The sequence below is a fragment of the Falco biarmicus genome, chromosome 5 (genome assembly GCF_023638135.1).
Source record: "Falco biarmicus isolate bFalBia1 chromosome 5, bFalBia1.pri, whole genome shotgun sequence".
NCBI classification, from domain to species: Eukaryota; Metazoa; Chordata; class Aves; order Falconiformes; family Falconidae; genus Falco; species Falco biarmicus.
Window position 1 is genome coordinate 2,279,489 of NC_079292.1, and position 25,683 is coordinate 2,305,171.

The 25,683-nt window shown below is 41.7% G+C and overlaps 1 protein-coding gene across 2 annotated transcripts in view; it reads left to right on the forward strand.

Annotated features, from left to right (window-relative positions):
• Positions 1 to 25,683, forward strand: part of GRAMD4 (GRAM domain containing 4) — an 84,920-nt gene that overhangs the window by 20,096 nt on the left and 39,141 nt on the right. For both annotated transcript variants that reach the window (XM_056340338.1, XM_056340337.1), the window contains exons 2-3: positions 6,016 to 6,226; positions 14,950 to 15,070. In XM_056340338.1, coding sequence (XP_056196313.1) covers positions 6,065 to 6,226; positions 14,950 to 15,070 — 283 coding nt within the window. In that variant the 5' untranslated portion in view covers positions 6,016 to 6,064. The remainder of the gene's footprint in view (positions 1 to 6,015; positions 6,227 to 14,949; positions 15,071 to 25,683) is intronic.

Below are 25,683 nucleotides of genomic sequence, written 5' to 3' on the forward strand. Positions count from 1 at the left end.
AAGGTGCCAACTTCATCTATGGAGAACCACTCCCTCATGCCTAAGAGGAGACACTATGGGTAAGGTTTGGCTTTCCTCACAGATACGAGCCTTCTGGAGAGCGATTTGGGAGATGTGTGCGCAGGGGAAAGAAAAGCTGAGCAGACAAGGAGCTCTCAAGTGGAATCAGCTGATCTTTCTCTGGTTAGTTTCTTAAATATTAATAACTACAAAATGTTCAGACAGTGACTTGAGATTCTGTCCATTAAAATGAGAAATTGGTGTGTGTGTGGGGGAATTATGTGGCAAGAGGGAACTTTTTGCACAGAGCGGTTTCTAGAGCTGGGCTGCGACTCTGCTTTAGGCTTAGATGTACTCACTGAGGTTTCCCATTTTAATGAGCATGTCCACGAAAGAAACCACACCAGGCTTTGTTTTCAGCATCAGTTGATATATGAACGGCCTGAGTGTATCTTCTTGTGTTCCTGGTCTCCTGTCAGCTCTCTTAGGATAATATGTAGGAGCATCTCAGTGAAGAAGTAATGAAAACCTAACGTTATCCTCATACTTTCCACTCAGTTTGCACATCCCTTGCTCACAATAATACTGAAACATCCTGGTGTTGACACCATGTCTGTACTTGTTCATTCACACACAGCCTGGCTTTTCTTGGATACCAGAGCTCTTACTCTGGCCTTCTGCAGAAAGATGTTTTGAGACTGAAAGGAGAATGTGAAGGAGGTGGGGTATAAAGATGAGAATTAAGGTTATGCTAGATTTGCTTCAACTGCTATGTAGTCTTCATCTTCCTGAAACACTGTTTTTCTAGCACAAGGAACACAGGTGCTTTGAAGATTACTTTGCTGTGTCATAGTCTTCTGTGGCCTTTTTGACCTGAGATGGAATTAATCCATGATGTTTTAGTGGGGTGGGTTGGTTGGTTGGTTGTTTTTTTTTCCCACCCAGGCTCTGAATGAACGCTTGCTGAGGTGATGCTGTTTGACTTTGTGTAGCAGACTTGCCTTTTGTTAACAGCTAAGGAAAACTGAATTGCTGTGTTGTGAAGCAAAGTCCTTTCTCTGGCAAAGTGCACATGAAGATTTAGATCTTCAATCTCTGCCTGGTCTAGCAGGCCTTGCACTCTCATTATTGAGTATGTATTACTGTGTAAAAACTAACTGCAACAGAAAACCAAAACCTATAAGCCACTTGTAGGAGACTCTGGGGCTAGTCAAGGTGGATTTTCAGACAGCAGCGGTGCACTGAGTGCTGCCCTTCCCCGAGTTCCCTCCTCCCTCCTGCATCTCAGCCTCTTCCATGTTCATGCATGAAGAACAGAGCATGGAGGGGGCAGTGGCATGAAGGGTTGGGGGGGATGTCCATAGGAGCAAGCCCCATAACTGAGTCCCTCCAGAACGCACCAGGCAGGCTGCCTCTTGTTCCCTAGAAGCTGGTGGTCTCCTTTCTGTAAATGTAGGCAGAAAAAACTCTGCTGGATCTCCTTATGTTTTTTATGTGAAAGTTTGGGAAAACTTGATTTTTCTCTACTTGGTGGAAGTTTGGAATGCATGCGTATGTTGGTTTGGGGTTTGGGTCTTGCTATATTAATTTAAACTGAAGTTATTTGGGGATTAATTGAGCATTTTCATATTGGGTCCAAATAAGGTCACCTCTTCTTTGGCCGTCTGTAAAAGGAATAAAACCTCAGCCTTGAAGGATTTGCTTTAGCAACTAGATATGAATGGCAATTGCCCCCCCCCCCCCCCGCCTTTAAAGATTATTTTAGCTTTGGGGGTTTTTTTAAGTGTGGGAAGTACAGACCTTTTTCACTAACCAAGCCCTGCATACATAAACTGCTGCCTAGTTTTTTGCTAGATGGTTTGGGACTTCATGATAATTTTTACAGGCTGCTGTTTAGTTTTGCTGGTTTGACCTCTGCTACTGCAACAAGAGAAACAAAAGTCATCTTAAAAACCTGGGTGCTTGAATGGTCGGGTATGAAAGCATGTTAATGTAAGGTATCCTTACTGTATTACTACAGAGGACCTGCTAGTATTATTAGTTCTGGCTGAGGTGCACCAAAGTTGGACCTAAATCAGTCTTGCGGAGTCGGCATCTGCCTTACTGTGCTCTGCAGCTCTTCCTGTTTCAGCGCTGAATGTGGGAAAGATGTTCTGTTGCTTACATTAATGGCAGGGTGTTTGTATGCAGAAATAAACCTGATCCGAGAGGATGGATTTGATTTTATTTTCTCAAGGTAATAATTTGCAGGCGTGATAACAGTCTTACTTATAGCTTGTTTATTGTGTGGTAGTGAGAACAATTACTGTCACATGTATGACTGTTCAGAAATGAGAATGTTTACAATGCACGGAGTTAAAATATTTGCATTTTTATTACAACTTCATAGCATTTATTTATGGTTAGTTTGATAGCAGGGGGAAGATGCGGGTATGCATTCCCACTCTGGGCACAGCATGTTGAGGTTGCTGGTATGGGGAGTTACTAGAAACAGAAACTAGAAACATAGCTGAACCAGCTGAGTCCTGGATGTGGATGAGTAGTTGGGAAAGGATGAGAGGATTAATGGCTATGATGGTGAAGCAAGTGTTTTGATACTTAGTTACCCTATTTTACAATAAATCTAATTCTAGATCAGATTCTGGTCTTATATTTTACAAAAGCATCCTCAGGCTTACCTAATTTTTACCCAAGTCACTTGGAATACAAAATCTCTGAGAAGCATTTTTCTGTCAGCCTGAAAGTGCTGAAATGTCACCATATTTATTGATCTTTATCTAAAAAAAGAGTTGCTAGTTTGAAGAGCAGGCTGCTGACATAAAAAGCCTGTCTTAGATCGTGCATTTGGCTGCAGGCCAGATAATGAGTTTCTATAGGAGCTTGTTGGCAAGCTTAGGTTTTTGCTTAGGTTAATCTAATGTAGCTGTAAGTAATCTGGGAGCCTGGTACATGCGAAACAATTTTTAGAAAATATGATCTTATTATTTTTAAATTATAACTGAGCAGATACTTTTATATAACGGCTTCTTGTACTTTGAGCACTTAAGAAAAGGCCTGGGAACATGATCTTTACTATTTCCTCTTTCAATGGTCAACTGACTGAATAATACTTTAAAAATATTTATGCTGATGACATCTCTTTTTGCTAGCCTCTGTGTTACAGAATTTAAGCTGACTCTTCAGTGGATTGATCTGTTAGTGCTTTAAAGAAAGGTTTGCATTTTTAAAAGACCAGGTGGTAACACTCTTAAGGGTAAGTACATCAGTTTTACTAGTAAAAAATACCATAAATGTATTCATGGATACATCTGTTGGTGAGGTTATTCTGTGACCTAGGGCTGACATACATGAACCGTCCGTCCTAGGAGGAGGCTGGAGTTTAGGACTTCATGTTCCCAAACGGTGTCCATCCCCCAAGCAGTTACACCGCTGGGTCTTTTCGCTGGCCTTGTGGGTCTTGCATTCTTTGTTGCCTGAAAGCAAAGCTTGAAGAGTTGGAGATTGCTCTGTCTCAAGACGTTTTTGTTGCCTCTCACTTGCTTTGTGTGGTAAGTGAATGTGAATTCACTCTAAGGATAAAACTGAATTCGGATCTTGAAATGTCCATTGAAATGCTATATATGCCAGGCAATAAGAAGAGGTCCAGATCCAGCCCTGGTTTTTGGGGAATGTTGGGTAAATGTGGCTATGACGGGAGAATGCTGAGGACTCCTTGATTCAGCCCAGGACAGCAGAGCTCATCTGCAGCCTTGAGTTCGCTGCTCCATCCGTAAGAGGGATGGAGAAGGCTTGGAATGAGTGCTTGTCCTTCGTTGGCATGGGCTGATGAGTGCCGACCAGAAAAGGGATAGCACTCTACTATTCTTATTATTTCTTCGCATAGCTGTATCATTAGCAGTGACAGCACAAACGGGGTTTGGTTTACAGCTGCTTCGCTGTAGGTCTGACTTGCATGGTATGTAAAACTGGCTGAACACAGATGGAGATCTTTGAGATGGGAGGGAGCAGGAGACAATTGTGCTGGTGCTTATCGGAGGTTTAAACTTGCCTGATAGCATTTGTTCTTCCGTTGCTATTAATAGTAGAGCCTACAGATATTTCTGGATGTGATAGCTGACAAGTTTCTTCATCAAATAGTCAATGAATGAGCAAGAAGTGTTTCTATTTTAAACTTAACTTTGACAAGTAATAGAACTTCAAAGAAAAGCTCTTCATAGAAAATAACCTTGGGTGTGAGTTACTGCAAGTGATTCTCTTTCAGTGGAAGATTAAACATGGGGCTGCAACTTTAAGCATCTCTGATAAAGGAACAGTTTTGCGGGAGTTTTTGCCAGCTGCACTATAGGGAATTTGTATTAGTTTCAAACTTCTGTGTTTAAGTGAAGGTGCTAATAAATCTTGGCAGAGTTGCAAACTAACGCAGATTTTGAAGGGAGTGATTTGGTTTGAACTTGGTGTCAACAGTCACTGCCAAAGTGTTAGGGTAAGTGGAGAATCCTCAGGGAAAGTTGAAGAGCTCTGTTGGAAGGAGGTTTGTGTTAGGAGGTGAGAGTTGCCTCAAGTGCAAAGGCTGTGGGAGCAAAAGCCTCTTCTTTGTTGCTCTTTATTTACACTCCTGAAGTGACGGATGTCTAAATCTTTTCCTTTTTCATTTCACACCAGAGTCTGGGGTGCTGTGCCATGACTCTAAGTGTATTTTTTAATGAAGAGGAGGACAGTGCTGACCATAGGGGAAAAAAAAGATACAAATAGGAACAGGTGCCTCAAAATGTGGACTGCAAAAATCCATTTGGGAGAGCATTGTGGCACCTTCCAAATGACTGCTCTGAGCTGAGGAACAGACTTTGTAAGAGAGAAAATTGTGGCAGGTTTGTTACAAACTGCTAGAGCGCTGGCTTGCTGGAGTGGCAGGATCAAGGAACGAACTTCTTTAAAAAATGATGGAGCTTGGTTGGGAACTTCGGTGCAGGGTGTGTTACATAGCACTGAATCAGACTGATCTGGCAGTTCTGGTTTAAATCAGAAATCGTACAGTGCAGTGACTTGGAAAGCTACCATTACAGCGAGTTTACATATATTAATTAAGCGTTTTTCTGTTGTCTTAAAGCAAAATGCTTCTCCCAGTATGATTTAAGGTATAGAATTCAAGTATTGCTCATGTCAAATACTGCCTGTGGAAGTGAAGTGTCCTGGACATTTCTCGTTCCTCTGGATGCTGTGGCACCTGCACAGTCTGCAAAAGTACTGGCTGTGCTGTTTCTCTTACAGTAAAGTTTTGGTTGTACTAGTTTTAAAAAATTGTGAAAACATCACTGATAAAGTGATTCTCCTTTCTGTCTCAAAGGGAGTAATAGAAATCCAGTGAAGGGCATACAAAATTGTCAATAGTGGTGATTTTAAGGATTTTGGCAGTGCATTTGAATGTGTGTTATGATCAATTTCAACAATCTCTAGTTTTTGGTGGCGTCTTCTGCATGGCGTCTGTCTGGCGGCTTTCTTCAATAAACCTTTGGTACTTTCTGTTTTCTTAGCCCAAAGCAGTAGAGAGATATGAGAGCCTCCTTACTTTCTTGCTGCAGTTTTTCTGGGAATTTAAAGATCGGTTGTGAGGCTTAGTGGATTTTCATGTCTTTGATTAGAAATATCAGTGAGCTGAAGAATGAGGACTTTTCAGCCAGACTTTTTTTTGTTTCAAGTAACCTGTTAGGAACTGACTTCCTAATCTTTCTTTGGAGTCCAGGTTGTTAGCTTGTGCCCATTCTGACTTGCTTTAAAAATAGCCATGAGAAAGAGGCCATAATAGTGTGGGAAGGTGGTAAATCATCAACTACTGAAAAACAAACCATGCATCTGTTACACTGTGGAAAAAAATGTCTGTTAAAAAGCTGCAGCATGTTTTTCCTCCAGTGGCAGAAGGCCCTTGAAAGATGGTTAGAAGTAGTTAGCGATTAGAATGTGTGCATTTAGGTTTATTGTAAGCTTTCTAAAGCTCTCTTGATGTCTTGTTTCTTGCAGAGACTCCAACCGTCATGTTAAGGTAAAGCAGAAAAGTGCAGTGCTGAACATGCTAAAGAAGTTGGACAAAATAAGGTTCAGAGGTCACAAGAGAGATGAGTTCCTTGATTTAGCAGAGTCTCCAAATGCTTCAGACACTGAATGTGGAGATGAAATCCCGGTGAAAATACCTCGAACGTCAACTCGAGACAATGAAGAGCTGAGAGACCCTGTAAGTGCTTGATTTAAGTATCATTATATTATGCTACATAGCTGTCAGGCAGAACATTAACAGGAATTAACAATTCTTTGTCCCTATGTTTTGGATTTAACACAAGGCTTCCATTTTGTGGAAAGATCAATTTATTTCTTAGTATTAGGGTCCCCTGTCCCTGCTATTAATTTTAGATGTTGTGGGTTGACAGGTTGTTAACCTAGGCTGTGCTTCTGAATGCTGTCTGGTTTTTATTTGTTGAATTACTAATGAACACATCTAAAGGAAAGACTTCTATTCAGTCTGAGGAGCTCAGATCTGCTCAAATGAAGGGAGAAGAAACAGGACTTCTGGTGACTTCATTGGAGTTAGAGGGTCGCACCACCCTGTTCTTGGCTGCAGTGTTGTATCCAGTAGTGCTTCCATGCTATAGAGCGAAACTAAACCTATGCAGGAGGTGCTAAAAATTTTTGGTGCTTGTAAGCCGGAGCACCCATATGTTTTTAAAAGACACTGTTGCAGGAAAAGTTAAGTAGTGGTTAAGAAGAAAAAATCCTGCTTTAACTGTTCAAAAATGGCTGTGGATCCTTGAGCTTGGCGTGCTACAATCTAAATTAAGATTTATCCATTTAAGTGTATTCTAGAATGTGACTTGGAAGTCAGAATTTGTACAACTCTCTATATAAAAACTCACCGTGCAGGTTTTATCCCCAAAATGTGGTCACGCTGTTGTCTGAAAGCTCATTTCTAGAAGCACAAGGCTTGCTCACTGCAAGTTTTAAACTAAAAGACTTCAAACCGCATATGCTTAAGTGTCTCGTTTGGGATTGGCATCTTGTATCCTGTTCTGTAGCTATTAGGTTTTTTAAATTTAAATGGGTTTGTATGGTATCACATACAGTCCTGCTTATATGGAGCTCTTTTGCCCATTGTTTTTGTTTTTGTTTTTCCCTATGATCATGGAACAAATGAGGAGTAGTCACAGAGCATTTTTCAGTAACAAAAATATTTTCGGTCTATTGTATGCAAATCCTCAACTTGCTCAGACAAGGAAGTCTGTTGAATGCCTTTCCTTTGCTATTAGTCTACTGAAGACATCTGTCATTTGTTAAGATGCACATATTGTGTATACTGGGACAAATCTGTGCTGCTGCCTTTCCAACATGGTATTTTTTGAGTTTTTTGTAGGTAAATACTGCTTTATTTTCATTAAACTCAAGGCATTGTATTTATGTGTAGAGAGCAGGGAATACCTTTTGTATCTAATCAGAAGAATCTGGATGGCAGAGCTGGAAGCTACAGAAAAATTTTTCTTAAACCCTCGATACTATTTTCTGTATTTCTTTAGGGTAGTAGCTCCAGAGTGGTATGGCTGAGGCAATAGCAAGGTAAACCTACAGTTTTGACTAGTTATAAAGCCTTATGGCTACACATCTGCGGTGATGGTCTCCGTTTTCTCAAGTCGGTGAGCTCTCTGCTGAGAAAGTAACTTGAAGAGAAACACTTTTCTTTCTGGTTGATTGCATACCGTTAAGTAGGCTGTTGTGATCCAAGTCCTTGGGATACACTTGAGTGGTGTTCTTTAAAAACGGAGAAAGGGAGAGAGGAAAGCAGCAACAGCATCAGACTTACTGTTGTGCCCTGCTTCTGATGTTCGGGAGCTCCAAACCCAGTGTGATGCTGGGACAACCTAAGAGCAGCAGCTGTGTTACAGACATGTTACAGGCACAAGCAAAATAAGCAAACGTGTATGAGATCTGATGTATAGAGGCTATGTTTCAGATATGTATAAGTTTGGGGGATTAGCACTTGTCCCTCACAGACATCTGCCCACTAAGTGCTGCTGCCCATCCATAAAATGAAGGGAGAAGAAATAATCCCCTGTGCTGCAGAGGTGCCAGGACTAGAGAAAGTAATGTTTGTGTGTTTAAGTCAATATTAAAATAGTGGCTGAGATCGTGTGAACAGGATGATTCTGAATTATGTCTCTGTTTCTTACTGAGATCATATGGTTAAATTGGCCTGAGCTGTTTTTAATTCAGTGACTCAAACTCAAATCTTGTGTTGCTTATATAGGGTGGTTTTCTTTTATAGGCTCTGTAAGCAATTTAGAATTATACTTTTATTACAATGATCATGAGAAGACCAAGTCTTACTGGATTCTTCCTGTTTAATACCTTTGGGGACTGTTGAAAGCATATAAAAGTCAATGCAAGTCTTGTGTGTAAATTGAAGTTAGGCTGCATGTCTGTTCAGATAGATGGGATCTGTGTTGCTGCACAGTTTCTATTAAAATCTGAGTACAGAACTCCTCATGGGCTTGAAAGAGTAAGATTGGTGGCTTGGAACTGAGCATAGGCATGCAGAATTTGAGTCCTGGTCCCCTTATCTGCGTCTTCGATACACAGATGTCTCTGACTCCACTGTCAGCCATTCCCTTCATAAAGGCTTCGTCTCAGCCCCTCTCTACTTATCCTGCCTCCCCACCCCCCACCCCCCCTTTTTTTTTTTTTTTACTTTTTTTCTCAGTCTGGTGTATTAAATCATTACAGAGCCATTAAAGATAGATCTCAGTCTATTAGAAGAACAGTACAGCACAGTCACATGAATGAAAGGCCCTTCTGTACTGTGCCTCAGGGGCACATAGTGCACTTAGAAATGCGCACATTAGGTGCCTCTTCTTTATGCATGTGTCTGAACTTGACAAGCGTATGCAAAAACTTGCCACAAATGGAGGTTTCGGAGTAAAAAGCCTTGTTGTAAAAGCTTGTGATTGCAGACCCCTGACCATCTGCAAAGAGGAGCATCCTCTGTTGCACACCTCCAACAAGTGAACATTCAGTCCCCCGCCACAGATACAGCAGTGGGGCTTAGTCCCAACACTTCACGTCTACTGAAGTAGCATGTGCAAAATTTATGCCCCGCAGAAGGACAGAAGGGGTGGGCAGATGAGGTCATTTGATATTTTTTTATCTTAGAACTGTGAGCTCTACCTATTTAGTTGAAAAATAAACATCCCAACTCATATTGGGTAAAGCACACAGCTAGCTCCTGGTAGGAGGGCCCTGGGATTGGAAGGATTTGTTGTTCTCCTTTGAATTCTCCTTGGTGGTTTCTGAGAGTTTTGTTCAAATGTGTCTTATTCTTAATCTGAACTACTTTGGTCTCAGTTTACAGGCTGGCTGTTTGCTCATGGGGGTACTTTTCCCCCTCTCATTTATGTGCTCTGACTACCAGGTATGTCTGAGGTCTCTGTGGGTACCTGGAGGCTGTGATCAGACCATAGCCAAAACAGCCGTGTTGGTTAACAAATTAACCCTTTGCGAAGCATCTCTTTTGGTTCCTGCATGACTTCCCAGATTTCTTCCTCCCTTCCCTCTTTACCATAGGTGTTTGGTTGCTTTTTTTGTCAAAGCAAAGAGATTCAGCGCTGTATGCAGCACTGTTATTTCTGCACTGTATGATGTTTTGTAAAAACATCACCGTTGTGAAATAGGTAGAGGGGGGTAACATGGTCCGTTCCTGCTTCCTAATAATGAATGTATTAGCATTTGTCTTGTTGAGACATTGGAAATTCAGGTCGTGTTGCTTGCTCAGTAATTAAAGTCCCCTTTATTCGGTGCCATCGTGGTTTCCTATTCTGTAGATACAACATGGATTTCTTCTGGCTAGATGATGATCCTGCACCTAAAAAAGGTTGAAAACATTGCTCTGGCAATTTGATCTGCTGAGATGCAAATGTTCACTGAGGGAGACTGTGGCCTGAAAATCACAGCCTGTCCTTGTATTTGCTGGTTCTGGTTTGATTTACCTCTTGTTAACTTATGTCTTGTCCTTTTGTGCTGTAGATGAATTTATGTACTCTTAATGTGACAAGTGTTCCGTTTTTATAAAAGGGGACAAAACGTTCAGTACAGTGTACAGGCATATGAATGAACTCAGTGCAGAGGAGGATCATGTCCCCTTTGGCAAAGGGGGGGAAAGAACAAATTTGTGTCTAAACCCAGGGAGGTTCTGCACTGACCTGGCAGTGAAAATTGCGAGTCGAAGTGCTCTCGTACCTGGCATATTGTACTGAAAGCAGTCTACATATGCAAGTTCCGTGCCAGTGTGCTAGGATTAAATCTGAATTATTGTGGTACAGAAAACATTATTTTAATTGCTGTGCCAGTACAGTTCGGCTTTTCCTGAAACATGTCAATTAAAACCTTAAATGCTTCTGTATCAGTCACCTCATTTACAGTGATTAGAAGGTATAAAGCGTGATGTTTGGAAGGTACAAAGTGGGATGCAAACATTAGTTAAGATATTAAAGTCTCTAAACCTGGCTAACACTAGATTTTTTTAAAATTTATGTAAAATGCAGCTGTGTTTTAGGACCTTGCCGACACGCGTATGCTTCCAAGAATAGCTACTAAGGATTAACTATTCATGCAGATGCTTTTGTTCTTGAGCAGCACGGTTGGGTTTTCCCTTTCCTTACAGCAGGTAAATGCAACAGCCACAGGGAACCCTTTTGTAATTTGAAGTAAGAAAATGCACATGAAGTATCAGTTGAGAAACTCGAGAGGGTACAACCTCTCTAGACAAGCTCTGTAGTTTGTTGTATTAGTGAAGACTTTTTTTTTTTTTTTTGGTGCTCAGATGAATGCAAGTTAAAGTTTTGTATTTTAAACTACCTCTTCTGTGTCATGAACTGGCTGCTGTCAGGCCCTGAGGAGTGACTTGGGTGGATGGTTATACCCTTGGGTTTGCCATGCCGTGTTCTTGTTGCTCATCGTCCTCTGTGTTTGTGAACTGCTTCTCTCTAAGTTAATGACAAACTTGGAAATTAGACCAGCATTTTGTTAGGTATTCCTAGAGAAAAGTCGCCCACGTAGGATGTCCTGCAGGTAGAATAACAGGAGAGAGTTGGCCAGTTATGTTTCTGTGTGATGCTGAAGCTGTGCGGAGAGGACAGATCCACATCTGCTCGGTTAAGAAGTGACTTTAGACCTTTTCTGTGGCTGTGCGGTGACAGTGGTGTTGGCACTCGGTGCACAGAACAAAATCCCAGGGCTTGCAGGATGATGGGGGTTTGGGAAGGGAAGTCAGAGAACTCCCAGGTTGGGAGGTGCTGTCAGTAAAAGCCGGAGGTGCAGGTGGCTTGAAAGAGACATTTGTGGGGACATGTGGTTTCTCAGATCTGGAGCTGGATGTGGCTTGAAGCAGCAACTCTGAACTCTGATAGTGGATTAGAGGCAGTCTGTCTTTAGACAGAATTCTTCCTTTAACCCCTCTGCCTCTGCGCTCAACTCTGCATTTTGCTGGTTTCCTAGACAGTGCCAAGCCTTGTGTGTAGTCTTCACTAAGTAATAGTGATTGCCAACATTTTAAGAGGGCTCCTGTGTGAAATAATGTTGGAGAGAGGCAGAAGGAAAAGCAGAAATCTGTGGAAGCCTTCAAGGCTTTTACTGTGAGTCAGAAGAAGAAAGGACATCTGTACAGTACAGTGTAGTTTAATCCAGCTGAGTCCCAGCACTAGCCTACAGAGGCAGCAAAAAGGAGAAACTTTTACCCAACTAACACAACACAATTTTTGTTAACTTGAGAGTTGAATCAGGTATGCTAACTTCAGACAGAGGTACTTTTTGAAATCAGAGGCGAACAGCTGACCTCCGGCAAATGTATAGACCTTATTTCTTACCTTTTTAGCCTGTTAACACCTCTTGACAGAGCAAGGTTTGTTGGTGTGGGGAAAAAACTTCCAGGACAAAAGAATCATCTGCTTAGATGTCTCCCTTATCACTGTCCTGGGCATGCCAAGTTTTCTGTTGAGTTGTATGTAATTGTATGTCATTGAATTGTAATGAATACAATAATGGATCGTATTCATTAATATGTCATGGTGTCACTAATTTTGGAAATTGGGTGCTTTATTTTCCACCAAACTTGTATCACTGTGTGTCTTACTACTATGGTTAAGCCATTTTATTATTAAACAATAATTACATGATCTTGCTCCTAGTGTTCTTAGCAAGCACCCTTATGTTTTACCTTACTGGATATTTTTTTTCTTCTTTTTTTTTTTCTAACTTAGGAAGTCATTGTAAATTTTTTTTTTTTGTTAGTTTAATGGTGTACCTCCTGATATCTAACACATCAACTGATGTCAGACTTCTTGGGTCCAATGCCTTCGCAGATATACACATTTGGAAACTGTCAGAATGAGTCCTGGTAACTCGTATCACTGTCCCCAGTGCTACGCACCTCTTGCTTTTTCCTTCACCCTGAGAGGCACAGTCAAGGTATCCCGGGCTTTAATTAATGACTTAACATCTCTGAAGAAGCAAAAGTGGAGCTGGTTCTCTAGATGGATTTCTGAAGTGTAGGTTGTCTCTGAATGAAATATCCTGAGTATCTTCAGTGAGAATGAAAACTTGAATATGCTTAGGTATTTGCTAGCTCCTTTCTTCTCCCTCTCCTCAGCCTTTTGCTTGTGTCCTTGCCGCAGTGCATGGGGTTGGGGACCGGAGACTGGCTGGGCGGGATCCAGCTGCTGTCTAAGCAGTGGGCTGATGCTTAGAGCCTGGGCGCATTCCTGATGAGCACAGCATCTTGCTCTTTGACCTGTACGTGGTTTTATTTATTTATTTATTTATTCATTCATTTTTAAGCAGTGGCACTGTTTCTTTAGACAGCTTCATACGAATTCCTGTGTACTGGGAGCAAAGATGGTCCCATTGTATCAGATGTGGATTATACAATGTAGAGAGCCATGCTTTAATGCTTGGGCAGCAATCTGGATTTCAGTAACACTTTCCTTGTGCCTGCCTGTGGAGTGTGGTGTAAGGGTACTGCTGTTTGACTTCATGCACACCATCCTCCTTGGGGCTCTCCCAAGTGTTTGGCAAGTGATAACACTAAATCTTGCAGCCTAAAATATATATGACCCAGCTGTATAGGTAAGAAATCAACACAGGTGAGTTGCCGTGCCATGCTCTTCTGAAAAGGGGAAGCTGTTACTCTTCAGCCGTGGCTGGAGTGGTTGTAAATGGCATGTCTTACTGCACCTCTCTGGCTAAAGACAGGTGTGGATGGGAAATGTGGAGCACAGGGAGGAGGACGCTGTGCTGCAGTTCCCTGTGTGGGGACTGCCCTGGGGTCTGTCAGTCTCTGCTGTGGCACGGTTTGTGCCGGCTCCAAAATAGGAAGCAGCAGAGGGCTGCTGCAAAGCTAACGGCTTCTGCTCCTCCTTGGGGCCAGCAGCCTTGGCAGAGTGCTGTGTGGGTGTGCACTGCATTTAGGACTGGAGAAGGCATCTCTGCTTGGCACTGTATCGAGCAAGCCCAGGTGGGGAGTTGGTGCCAGGTAAATGCTGTGCAGTAAATGCCTACAGAGTGCTTGCTAATTTGCCTGTATAGAAAAATTCTGAGGCTTAAATTCAGCATCTGTTCAGCTCAAGCAAGGAAACAGATGCTTAATAGGTGTCTCCACACTGTTTTATCTTAAAAGTGTAAAATATTCCCAACAGTGAAAGTACTTTGCTGTCAGAGAGCTCTCGGCAGTTCTTTCCTAAAGCATAAAAAAAGGTTTTTTTAATTAACACTCCTGTAAATTAGTCGAGTTCATGTATATATATGATCTAAGCTGTCATGGTTAAATGTATGCAAGCTGACTTTTGAAAGCAATACAATTCCTGTATGTTTTCAGGGCTCAAATGAGGGATAGGGGAATGCATAAGAGAGGTAAATAAATCCCCTTTTGTCTTGAGATCATTTCTTAGATGTAGGCTTCTGTAATCTAGCGCTTTGATTTTGAGTTTAAGCTGTTGGAGAAGCTCCTGTAATTCTTGTCGACAGTCTTTTTGTACCGGCTGGGGACAGCGCGCAGTGCCTGAACAACCATTACCCAAGAGATGCCCTCACCCACCCTTTCCCCTGCTGTCTGAAAACGCCTGCTTTATGAGAGAAAGATAGCATCACCTGCCTTCTGCTGTGTGGGCTTGGGGTTTTTCTGTGCTCACTTTGTGGAGGTGGTGGTTGTCACTGCTTTTCCTAACTAATCAAATTGCTCTTTAATTCCTGCATTCTGCAGTGTTTCCAGTTCTGAGTTCGTTCAAGGGATGCTGGTAAATCTGTCAAGACACACAGTCTCCTTACTCCCTCTTCTCCTGGTCTGCCAGGAGGAGCTTCTGGGCACCATCCTTCAGCAGTAACTGGGCAGTACTGGAGGTGAGGGAGTGGGGGACCCCTTCCTTGTAGAGAGTTGTCTTCAGAATTACACGTTACATGAATGGATATTAAAATATACAATATATGTTTTTTAATGATTTAGTAAATATCTAGAAAAGTATTACTTTTGCTAGCCTCACAGTTTTATATGTAAAGTGTGTTGCATTGACCATTCATTTAATGGGAAGAGGAGAGGGATGGTGTAAATACACCTTTTAAATCAGCAGAAGAAGGGCTAAATGATGATGCAGCACAACTGGTAAGGAGGGGGAAATATCTTTCTTTTCTGTAACTCCCTGAGGTTTCCAGAAGTGCGTTCTGTAAACCCACATGGGAGAGATGCTGTTTGATTAGCTTTCACTCATTTGTTTTGGTAATTTAATGCTGAATAAGAGGCATGCAGAGTTGTTGATACTTGCATGTTTCTCACATGGGTTCTTTACTGCCCAGAAGTCAGGTGATGTATTTAAATGACTCCCCCCAAAAAATGTGCCTCTGAGCTGTGAGTGTGTTTTGCCTTTCTTATAGGCTGGTCCAGGGACCGTCATCATGGCTTCAGGAGTCCAGGATTTTAACAGAACGGAGTCTGACAGACTGAATGAGATTAAAGGTCACCTGGAAATAGCCTTACTGGAAAAACACTTTTTACGTAAGTATAACATTAATGCTCTGTGGAAAGGAATGGCTTAAGGCTGCTGAAATAAGGCTTCTCTAAACTGCAAAAGCTGGCATCAGAATTTTGAGGTGTGCTGATCTGTGGATAGTGTGTGGGCTGATGCTTCCCTAGGAGGAACCTGAAAGCATTCACAGGGTTTCTGGGTCACTTGGATATTTTTTCCCCATTGCATTCGTCACAACATACTTCGCTACATGACAGAAGCTGCTTAGTTGAAGTCTTGATGTTGACATCTGCAGGTTAACTTACAATTAACTCAGCCTTTCATACGGTTGCAATAGGTGTGTTGTTGTCTAGTAGTAATCATAAGAAGAGATTTCTGAAGGGTGACCAATGCATTTCCTTGGCAGCTGTTTCAACAAGTCAGTCTTAAAACACTTCTCTTAACAGTATATAAATTACTAGTAAGTGGTGTAAGAAATAAAAATTTCAAGTGTTACTTGTTTGGGTTTATGCATATGTATATGTGTGTGTGTGTGTGTATACCAGAGAAGATTGTCATTCATGGCTAGAGATACCCGTAAGATCTTTGGGTTTTTATCTCAGCAGTTCTGAACTGCGGACTTGTAAGACAGGATGATTAAAGCCAGAAAAATGGAAGGCAAGCATTCCTTTAACTTGATAAAGTAGTCATCTCTGTAATAAATCAATGAGACTTCTTGCTCAGTAGCTTCCAAAAATGGTCATTTTAATAGATTATTTTTGAACTTCTGAATATGAGGGTTGTTCTTATATATTGGAAGCTTGTCAGATACTTTCTAAGGGGTAGAGGTAACAAGGCTATGGAGTCTATTCAATTTCTAGGTTATTATCTTCAGTGTATTCCTAGGGATTTGGAATTAATTTTCTGTGACTTGTTTATCATTTGACAATATTTCTTTGATATTTTTCCCTCATGTGTATGAGAGGGAGGCTTGATAAAAGAGACAGGGCAAGAATTCATAGCAAGCTGCTATCAACTTCCACTGATAATCTGGAAGAGGTATCATGAGTGGAATATCAAGCCAGAGCTGAAAGCTCTATAACTTGCCTTGTTGGTTTCAGTGATTTATCTGAATTCTTATTTAGCAGTGCAGTCCAGAGTTACCACGTACTCCTTCCATCCCCAAAGACTTATTGCTTAAGCTCCTGTTATGCAGTTGTTTTTTAAACTAGATGGTACATTTGTGATTTCCTGATGTCATCTGATGTGTAACAGAAACAGCAGGACTTCGAGGAACTGATTTCTGATTTGAAATAGGACATACTTTTAGCTATAAAAATATGATACGGTTCCCAAACACTTCTGTGGCTGGTGAATCCATTCTCAGTCCTTAGTATGTGCTTACAATAACTACGTGGAGCACACATTTTTGTAAATATTGGTGAATATTTTTAGTCTTCAGGTTCTTGCTGTAGTTGGAAAACCTTCAGGTCAACTATGTTACTATTCTTAGCTGAAACTTTCTCCTTTGCACAGACCTTTGTAGCAAATTCCAAGGTAACGGGTAATGAGACTCACCCTTTCATGTAAACTTTGAGCAGATGGTTGGAGGTTCAATGGGGTAGTTCAGCTGGGTGACATGAGTCAGTCCTGGGCATCTCCAGCCCTGACCGCTAGGTCAAGAGCTCATCACCAAAGCCTGAGGTTTGCTGCAGCTGCAGTTATGGAGTTGTCCTGACAAGCTAGTTGTAACTCTGTACATGAAAACAAAAGAATAAGAAACTGTTAGAGAAATAAGTGCAGTAAAGCTTATCCCTTATTCCCCTACACCCCATTAAAAATTTTGGGCTGAATTATGTAGCTATCTGTCAGTTGGATTAATGTAGGAGCTCAGTTTTTGGGTGTGGTTCCTGCATTCTTCTATTTTCTTCCTCTGAGTTAATGTTTTCTTTTTTTTTTTTTTAATACTAGAAATGCTTTGTTATTTATTTTCTTCCCAAAAGTGAACTGATGGTGAGCCGAAAAACATTCTTGAAAGGTGCAGTTTGTTTACTTTAAATTGCCCTTGGAAGAAAGACTGATAATTTTTTTTTTTTATTTTATTTTTTTTTTTTACATCCTATTGCTGCAGCAGGTGTTTTTTAAGGAGGTTAGTCACTCAGCTGTATTTGCATACTATTTTAAATTATGGAATTCCTTAAGGACACCTTGCTATAATTGTACTTTTACATAAACCTTTTGCCACTTCCTTTTACTCCATTCTCTCCAGCGAGGTGTGCCAAAATCAAAGCAACTGCTAGTACGTAGGGGAAATATTTAAAGTTCCACGGATTTTCTTTTTAATGTGTTGAGTTTCTAATCATCAGCCTGACCCTGAGTTTATTTTTGCCTCTTCTATACCTCTCACTTGTATTGGTGTGTTACTAGCCAGGAGGTTTAAAGAGGAGAGGTGTCCTCCCAGCTATACATTATGTATAATGTACACATCTACTGACTTGTGTTGTGTGGGTCTGTAGTTACAGGTGCTTGGCTGAAGGAAGAGTGAACTGCTAGTCTTTAAACTCCATTCAGCCATTAGCAGGCACAGGTAAAATACGCAGTTTGGCCGAGTAGTATTTTCAGTGAAACACATCCCAACCCTAACTGTAACCTCTACGAGCTGCAGAGGAAATTCGGAGCAAATAGTTACTAGAGGCCAGCAGTTGTCTGTAAAGGGAAAATATCCTCATCTAAGATGCCAGATGAATCTCTTCCTTAGCAGAGATAATCTAAACATCTAGAGAAGCGACGGCGGAGAGGAATTGCTTAGTGTGTTGCATAGCTGTAAATGCAAATAAAATGTGACTGGAAGTGCGAGGGGTTTAAGCTGCAGACTGACGGGAGGATGAGGCACACAGAGGAAGGAATCCTGGATAATGACATCTTAAGCAAGGAGGGGGATCATCTGACTCTTCCAGCAAAAGGGCTAAAGCTGCTTTTCCTGCCTATGCAGGAATGGTCTTAATCTCTGTGATCTAATGGCTCCTTCTGAGCCTTATGACAGGAATGCTGAAAACGTGTGCGTTGGGTCTGGTGTGACTGTGCGATCAAGTGGGTTCCTGCAGAACAAGGTTTGAACGGCTGCTGAACGAAGAGTGCAAAGAGCTTGGTCTGCTGGACCTCCAAATGTGAGTGGATGGAAAAGGCTTTGTCTTGAAGCTCTCGCCACCAGAATCGTCCATGTCTCAAGGACTTTGTGTATTACTTAGCCTTGGTTTTAAAACGTGTGAACACTGCCTTGGTGCTAGCTGAGGGCTCAGGCTGGGAAGGCAACTGCTGGACTGGGGCAGCTGGGTTGATAAGCTAAGGTTAGTAGTTAAGTAAGTAGATAAGTAAGGTTAGCGCTTCCATTTCAAAACCTAGTTGTATCTAAACAAGAAATAAAAGCATGCTTGCTGCTTTTGCATTTGAAAGGCAAAACAATAGGCAGTATCTTTCTGAGTTTGCACCTCACTGAGGTAAACGTTCTGCTTTTCTTCCTGTTATTTCTCCTTATGGGAGGGCAATTCTGCAGATGCCAGCACTCTGGTTCTGGCGCTACAAAGTGTTTTGTAAGCACACGTGCACCCTGTGGTTTACATGAAGTATTAGGTAGTTCTCATTCAAGGAAGTTCAAGCCTCTTGCAATACTAATTATAGCAGCTCAGGGAAGGAGATGATGGTAGCAGCAGCTAAGAGTAAACAAAACAGGTGACTGTTAGAGAAGAGGGTTAGTCATGAACTGGTAAATTGAAGAAACGCCACATGAGGAAATACAGACCTCTCCCAGAAGGATTTTGCATTCCACTCTGTACAGCAGGCTGTGGCAAGAGTCTAGGGACTTACAAAACTGCTAGTTTCAGTTATGATTTTTATACCAGCATTACAAAAGAAGACGGGATTATGCTTCTTTCCCATTGAAGCTTCTACTCCTGCACACTCTTCATTCTCATGTGCCTTTTTAAACCATTTATATAACTAATTCCACAGTGTTTTCTCTGGCTTCCACTTTTTGGTATAAATGACCTCATGACTCTTTGTAAGAAGTGACCTAGCAGAATACCGACCTCATAAAAACAGAGCTCTAGAAAACCACGTGTGGTCCTTGGGCAGATGTGGGATGTTAGAAAGTGGCAAACCTTAGAGGCAAATGGTGGTGGTTGTGACCAGCAAAAAATGTGTGCTACAAAGTCCTGTCCTGTTCAGAAATGCTGATACCTCTTTGAACAGCCACAGTAATAGTCAATTTGTTGCATACAATGAAGCTGCATCGGAGTCCAATTACCAACTGTTTCAGAACATCCTTGGTGTAATTTTTCCTGACGTGAAGGTCAAACACCTGCTGCAGTAGTAGAGCTAGAAGAGGGTGAAGGAATAGATTCACTGATTCACTGCACTGGTTTTGCTGTCTTTTTACTGACCTGGCAGCCTATAGTCACCTTTGGTTCAGAAATGTTGAAGCAGAATAAAGAGCTGATTTACGTAGCAGATGAAGTCCCCGATAAGACACTAAGTGGCTGCTGAGTATATTTAAGGCACCCAAATACCATCTGTGGGCCATGGTAGCCATTCCTTACTGGCCAAGGATGCTGCAGCATGGGCTCCTAAATAAAGTATGCTGGTGCTGGTGAGCACTGAGACTGCTGTGGCAGTAGAGCTTACTCTGGGTTTCTCACACCCTTTACACTTCCCCCTAAGCCTCCTTTCATTCATCTTAAAATCCTGCAATCCCGAGTGCTTACAGTGTCCCTGGGAGATCTGCATGTGTCCCTTGAGCTTGTGGAGTTCCTCTGATGAGGGCTGTGGTTTATGTATGGTGACTGGTGGGGAGTCTTCTTGAATGTTTTCCTGGCAGTAAAAAGATATGAGTCCAGGCTTTGCTGCAGAGCTGTCTGTTCACCAGAGCCACTCCTGCTTGCTTTGTACTAGTACTGACAGGGTTTTAAAGTTTTTCTAGGTGTGAATTCTGACTGGGAGATTTCTCAGATACTATGGAAAGTTTCTTGAGAGGTGTAGGAGCGGTTTTGCTTATACCCAGAGATGTTCACATGATGCACCATGTGTATTGAGTTCATGTCTAGCCTTCCTGGGCAAAAAATGCTCCAAAACTCTGGCTTCATTTTCCTAGAAAGTTGGAAGAGGCAATTGCGAGCAGGTTCAGGCACTTGTCTGGGGCTTAAGAGACCTCAGTACAGACTAAGGAGGATTCAGACCTCCATTTCTCATCTGTGAGGACTCTACTCTGACTGGTGGAGGAGACAGGTTATGCCCTTGCTCACTTCTAGCTTGGCTTCTGAGAGCACGAGGTTCTTGAGACCAGGGAAGAGGGAAAGGACGCGACTCCAGCCCAGTGCAGCAGCAGGTTGGAGTCCTGGGCTGGTCCATGTTCTGGGCCCAGCTTGTGCAGTCTGCCTTCATCATGGGACAAAGCATGTAAATGGTGGTGGCATGAAGATGCCAGAACACTGGAGGCCCCAACCTGGGAGGATCACATGCTGTCACACCACCTTTTCATGGGACTGATTAACCAAAGTGCAGCACTGAGATGTATTGTTTTAGCTCCTCCGCCAGCTCCAAGAGGTGCCACCCATGCATTGCATCATGTACGTGGGGTGTGCTCTGCCTTCTGCCTTTTTTGCACGCCCGGCTTGGCTTTATGAATTGCAGAGTCAGTGTGAAAGCTCAGGCAGGGCAGTGGTCAGCACTGCTGTGACTGTCCCTTTTGTGTAACTGGGCTGGAGATTTTGGGAGCCCCATGTGGAACGTGCCCTTCCCTGCTTGGCTTAGTTACACAAAAGCCGTGGAAGAGCCTCCTGCTATTCCCAAGCCAGACGTTATTTCAATGCTTATAGCCTGTTTCACTTCTGCCAAAACCAGAGAGTGAAAACAGTTCCTGCAATAACGACACATTTTTTGCAGCTCCCTTCATTTTAGATGGATTCTGCAACTCTTCTGGCATTTTTAGTCTCTGGAATTTCTGAAAAATTCATAGAGCAGCAGTACTTTTCATGATTTTTAAGCTGACAAAAGTGTATCTAGCAATAGAAAACTTCCCACTTGATGTTTTGAGAAGGGTATCTATCTCAGTAAGCTATTGATTTTTACGATACTTTGCATATTTTCAGGAAGCTTACTTTAAAATCCTTCCGTAGTGAAGGGGAAAAGATCCTGTGTCTGTTATAACACAATAAAGTTCTACTGAAAACACTATATGTAAATATAAAGTTACTAGTTGGTTGTTAGCATAACTGTTTTGTACATTACCATAGTAATGACATCTTAATTCTAACCTCAGCTGCCTGAAGTGGGACATAACAGGAATAGTGAGAGGACGCTACACCATTTTGCACAGAGGAAGAAGACCGTGTCAAATATGATGTGCTTTGTAAGTCAGTCTCCCTCATTACATGAAATAAAAGCACACTTCACCCAAGACTGCTTATTGAGGTGAAGAAAAATAGCGCCAGGGGAACATTAACTGCATGGAGAGGCAGGATGATGGTTCAAACTCAGCCTTCCCTCCACTGCTTCTGGATCAGAGTCGGCTTATTTTCTATCAGTGTGGAGAGAGCCCACGCTGCTCCCCACTCTGTAGGTGTATGCAAAGAGACTCAAAAACTGGTCCTCTGAAGCTATGCTTATTGTAAGTACTGGAGCAGGAGCTCTGCCTTTGAAGAAGCAAAGAGAGGCACAACGGAATGATGGTAACAAAACAACAACAACAAAAAAAGCAAAAAGAGGAATTGTTTAACTGCCAAACCTGTGTTAAGTTTCTTTTATGGCAAATTGTCGTGACTCTTTCAGAATATGGCAGGTCACTTCTTTGTTTTGGCGTGTGCAGGTAAACCATACTGAGCAGGAGAAAGGTTATAGTGATAATGTGGGTTTTATATTTAACATTCGTTTCTCCACTTGACCAAAATGCCTATATAAAATGGGGTAGGGAGGAGGAAAACATACGCACTCAATAAATATAGCTCATCTTTAAAATTTCTGTCTGATTTTTTGGCTTTTTATGACACAAAAATTCCTTTTAGAAAAATCTTTTTTCATTTTTTTTTTCTTATATGAAAGACAATTGTAAACAAGCAAGAGGCCTGACCACAAGGGAAAACCATTACATTGACAAAGCAAGGTGTTCTCAAATGCACAAAAGAAACCCCAAATAGTTCTTCCTTCAGTTTTCCTCTTTTGCTGACTTTTTTGGGGTTTGTTTTTGTGTCATCCCCCCCGCCCCCCCCAATCTGATTAGCATTTGGATGCCTTACGTTTTGCTCCCATCCATAGACTGGTTGAGTTAAAAAAAAAAAAAAAAAAAAAACCCAACAAAAAAAACTTTTTATGTTTTTTGCATTATTTTCTTTGCATTATTTTCTTTTACACAGTGTAGCTGAGCAAAGATGCACTGAAGATAAAGTAGTTCAGGATGAGTCTTCTGGAACAATATGAAAAGAAGTTTTTGAGAAAGGAGGAATGAGAATTCAGAATTCCGGATTAATTGTGTAGCTGAATGTGTGGACAATGCATTTTGATCCCTGTGTACCAGTAGATCATGTGAGGTGTTGGATTTGGGGTGGTTTGTTGGGTTTGTTTGCACTCAGTCTGGATTTTCCTTCTTCCGTACAGGGGTTTCTTTGCTTACCTAGAACTTCTCACCAGTGAATAAATTAAATTGTTGCATGATGCAAAAAAATATGACAAATTCACTCATGCTGTGGGGAATTTCAGTATGACACCAACTGCTAGAGGTTCTGGACGTGAATCAGGACTTGTAGATGGCTCTGTTCCTTCGAAGTAGCTAATGGTTTCACTGATACCTTAGACTGTGCTCTTAGAAAGGGGAAGCTGTAATTGTAATGTGTTGGGAATAGTTTTTGTGTAGTATTCTCTGTGGTGCTGTAACATCGGCTGCCATTCCACTCCTTAGCACTGTGCAGCATGCCTGACAGGTCCCTGCAGTGCAAGTAGGTGGTGGTTCAGAGGGTACTCCCGCAAGTCCTCCTCCTCGTGCTGGTGGGAGAGTACCTCTTCCTGACCATGGCCAGATGGGATGCTGGGCTCAGTAACTCTTTCGCCTCACTTGATGTAGCTGCTAAATGTTTGTATATGGCACTTCGCCATCTCAGTGTTGTTTTGCAAAATACCTGTGGCAAGATAAAGAGGAACAAAAATAAATTGTTCTCGCCTTTGTGTCTGAGCTGTCATAAAGAACCACCTCTGAATTAGGCAGTCTGAGAGCTTCTGCCTTCAGTTTAACAGGACCTTTACTACTTTTTTTAATAACTAAATGGTACAATATAAATATAATAATATATACATTATATTTTAGATATATATATCAGTATACATACAGTTATTTATCTATAATACAAATATAACATAAAATATAGTTACCAGAATGAATTTTGAAGAAGCACTTGGCAAAAGAGGGGTCAGTGATGCTGAAACTCACCATTATGCCTCACCAGGTTCACTCATGGCTTTTCTGAATTAAAAGCCATACAAAAATAATAATACAGGATAGGAACACAGGTTGGCTGCAGTCTGTTGGTGTGAAAGGGTTGCTGGACGTTGTCAAAATAATATAGATTCCTGCTTTTCCAGCAAAGAATATGAGGACAATGTCCAGAAAAAAACAGTGTGGAGAACTTCCGCTTAAAATGTGGTCAGTTTACAGTGTTGTACTGAATGGTAATAGATCTGGTATTTTTTACGGTAGGAAGGAATTTCTAAAATTGTGATCAGGTAATGCCACAGTAGGGCTGCATCCCCCACCCTCTGCCCACTGTTGCTGCTCTCCATCTGCTGACATGATTCTCCAGGCCATCATTCAGCTCTGGAATAGCTGTGAAGAACAAGAAGGCTGGTGTCTGTTTTGGAAGTGACCACCCAAGCACACAAGACAAAGGAAGGGTTAGACAGTCAGCCTGGAGTTTGGGGCTTCAGAAGAGGGGTGTTTAGGTTCTTCCTTCTTAAAACACTGAGTAGTCTTCCTAAGCAGGTGAGCTTCATGCTCCCCAAGTGAAGTGTAGAAGTCCAAACATGAAAGAAGACATGAAGTGAGTTAAAGAAGAAAGGACAGCTAATGAAGTGGAGCTGCTAAAGTGATGGCTTAGGCAAGGCCTCGTCTTACGCAAGCATCTGGTGTGCAAAGAAGTAGAATGTCTTGCAGTGTCTGGGATCAAAGACTAATGTCTTATCTGAAGTCTTTTGCATAGAGTTGTGGTAAGTCTTCGGCAGTCTCCGTGGTTCTCAGGTCAGTGGTGGAAAGGACATAAGCCCTGGGGAAGGAGGTTAGAAGAGTAACAGGTAACAAATAGGACACAAAAGCTGTATCCAGTTGTAGCCATGAATTGTGAACTTGTCTCCAGAGGAGTGTATGAATTACAAAGTAATTGTAAACAGGAAAAAAACAGGTTAGGGATTTCTGTTGTGGGTCCTTCCTCCATCACTGCCTGTTAGTCAGCGTTGTTTTTGCTTTATCAAAAGTGGTGGAGCTGTTCCATGTCTTTCACAGCGCTGCCATTTGCTGCTGGTGTTTAAGATAAAGACTAAAAGCTCTTCAATGCCTGTGATGATGAAAATAGATGTTTTTCCAGACTCTTTAATATTTTGTTAGTAATGTGATATAGTTGGTTTACTTGGGACAAAGTTAAGGTTTACTTGGGACAAAGTTAAAATACTAGCTTTCTGTAGAAGGTGGGAGTCTGGCAAGACAAGAAGTTGTCTGTGCTGGAGAAAAATCCCCGTGTCTGGTTCAGTCAGCATGGCTGGCGAGATCCAGTTTGATGGTGTGTGGTTGGGATTTAGTGTGTTTAGAACCAATTAAACAACATACTTGAACTCTGGTGATGTTTGAAGGATTGCAGGGAGATTTGCCATAATCAATATAGACGTGGAAGGGTTATTTCTGTCTTGTTAAGTACTGGTGTTTCCCCGTGTAAATATGACGGGAATGCTTTTTGGCATTTCTAGTTTTTAACTTGGTCTCCTTAGATTTGATGCTAAACTGGTTTGGTAGCTAGAAACAGTGGTCTGCAATCTGTAGCTATGCTCTGAAAGAAATTTTTGATCACTTTGTCCCAGAGGTGGATTTTGCAACATACCTGTGGGCCTGTGAAGGAATGCTATTATGTAAAACGGCTCCTAGGAGACTCCCTAATCCACCTCCAATCCCCGCATTAAGGGGGACATCCGCTTTACTGCACATGCGGTACTGAATTAGAAATCCAACCTGCTGCCGCGCCTTACCATCATCCTTCTTTTCTAAATACTACTCAGATTCTCCTCAGTCTCACCTGAACTAAATACTTCAGTATTCCAGAGCTTTTTATCAAAACATTTCTTACAAGCTTTCTCAGAGGAGAAAACTGAAATTTTTCAGCTGCTTTAGTGGCTGGTGTCATACGATGATGCAGTGAAACACTCGGTAGCTTGTCTTTTAGCAATTACATGATACCAGCCAAACTTTTTGAAATGTTCAATCTTTGAATTTCAGTGGTCAAATCTTTATAGAGTTTCAGGTGTGACAGTTGTGTTACACCTAACAGAGAATAAAAAGATGTAGAAAACCTGAAGTGGATGAATTTTTTTGGAAATGTGTGAGATGCATTGCTGATGGTGGTCTTTCCTATGGGGTCAAATC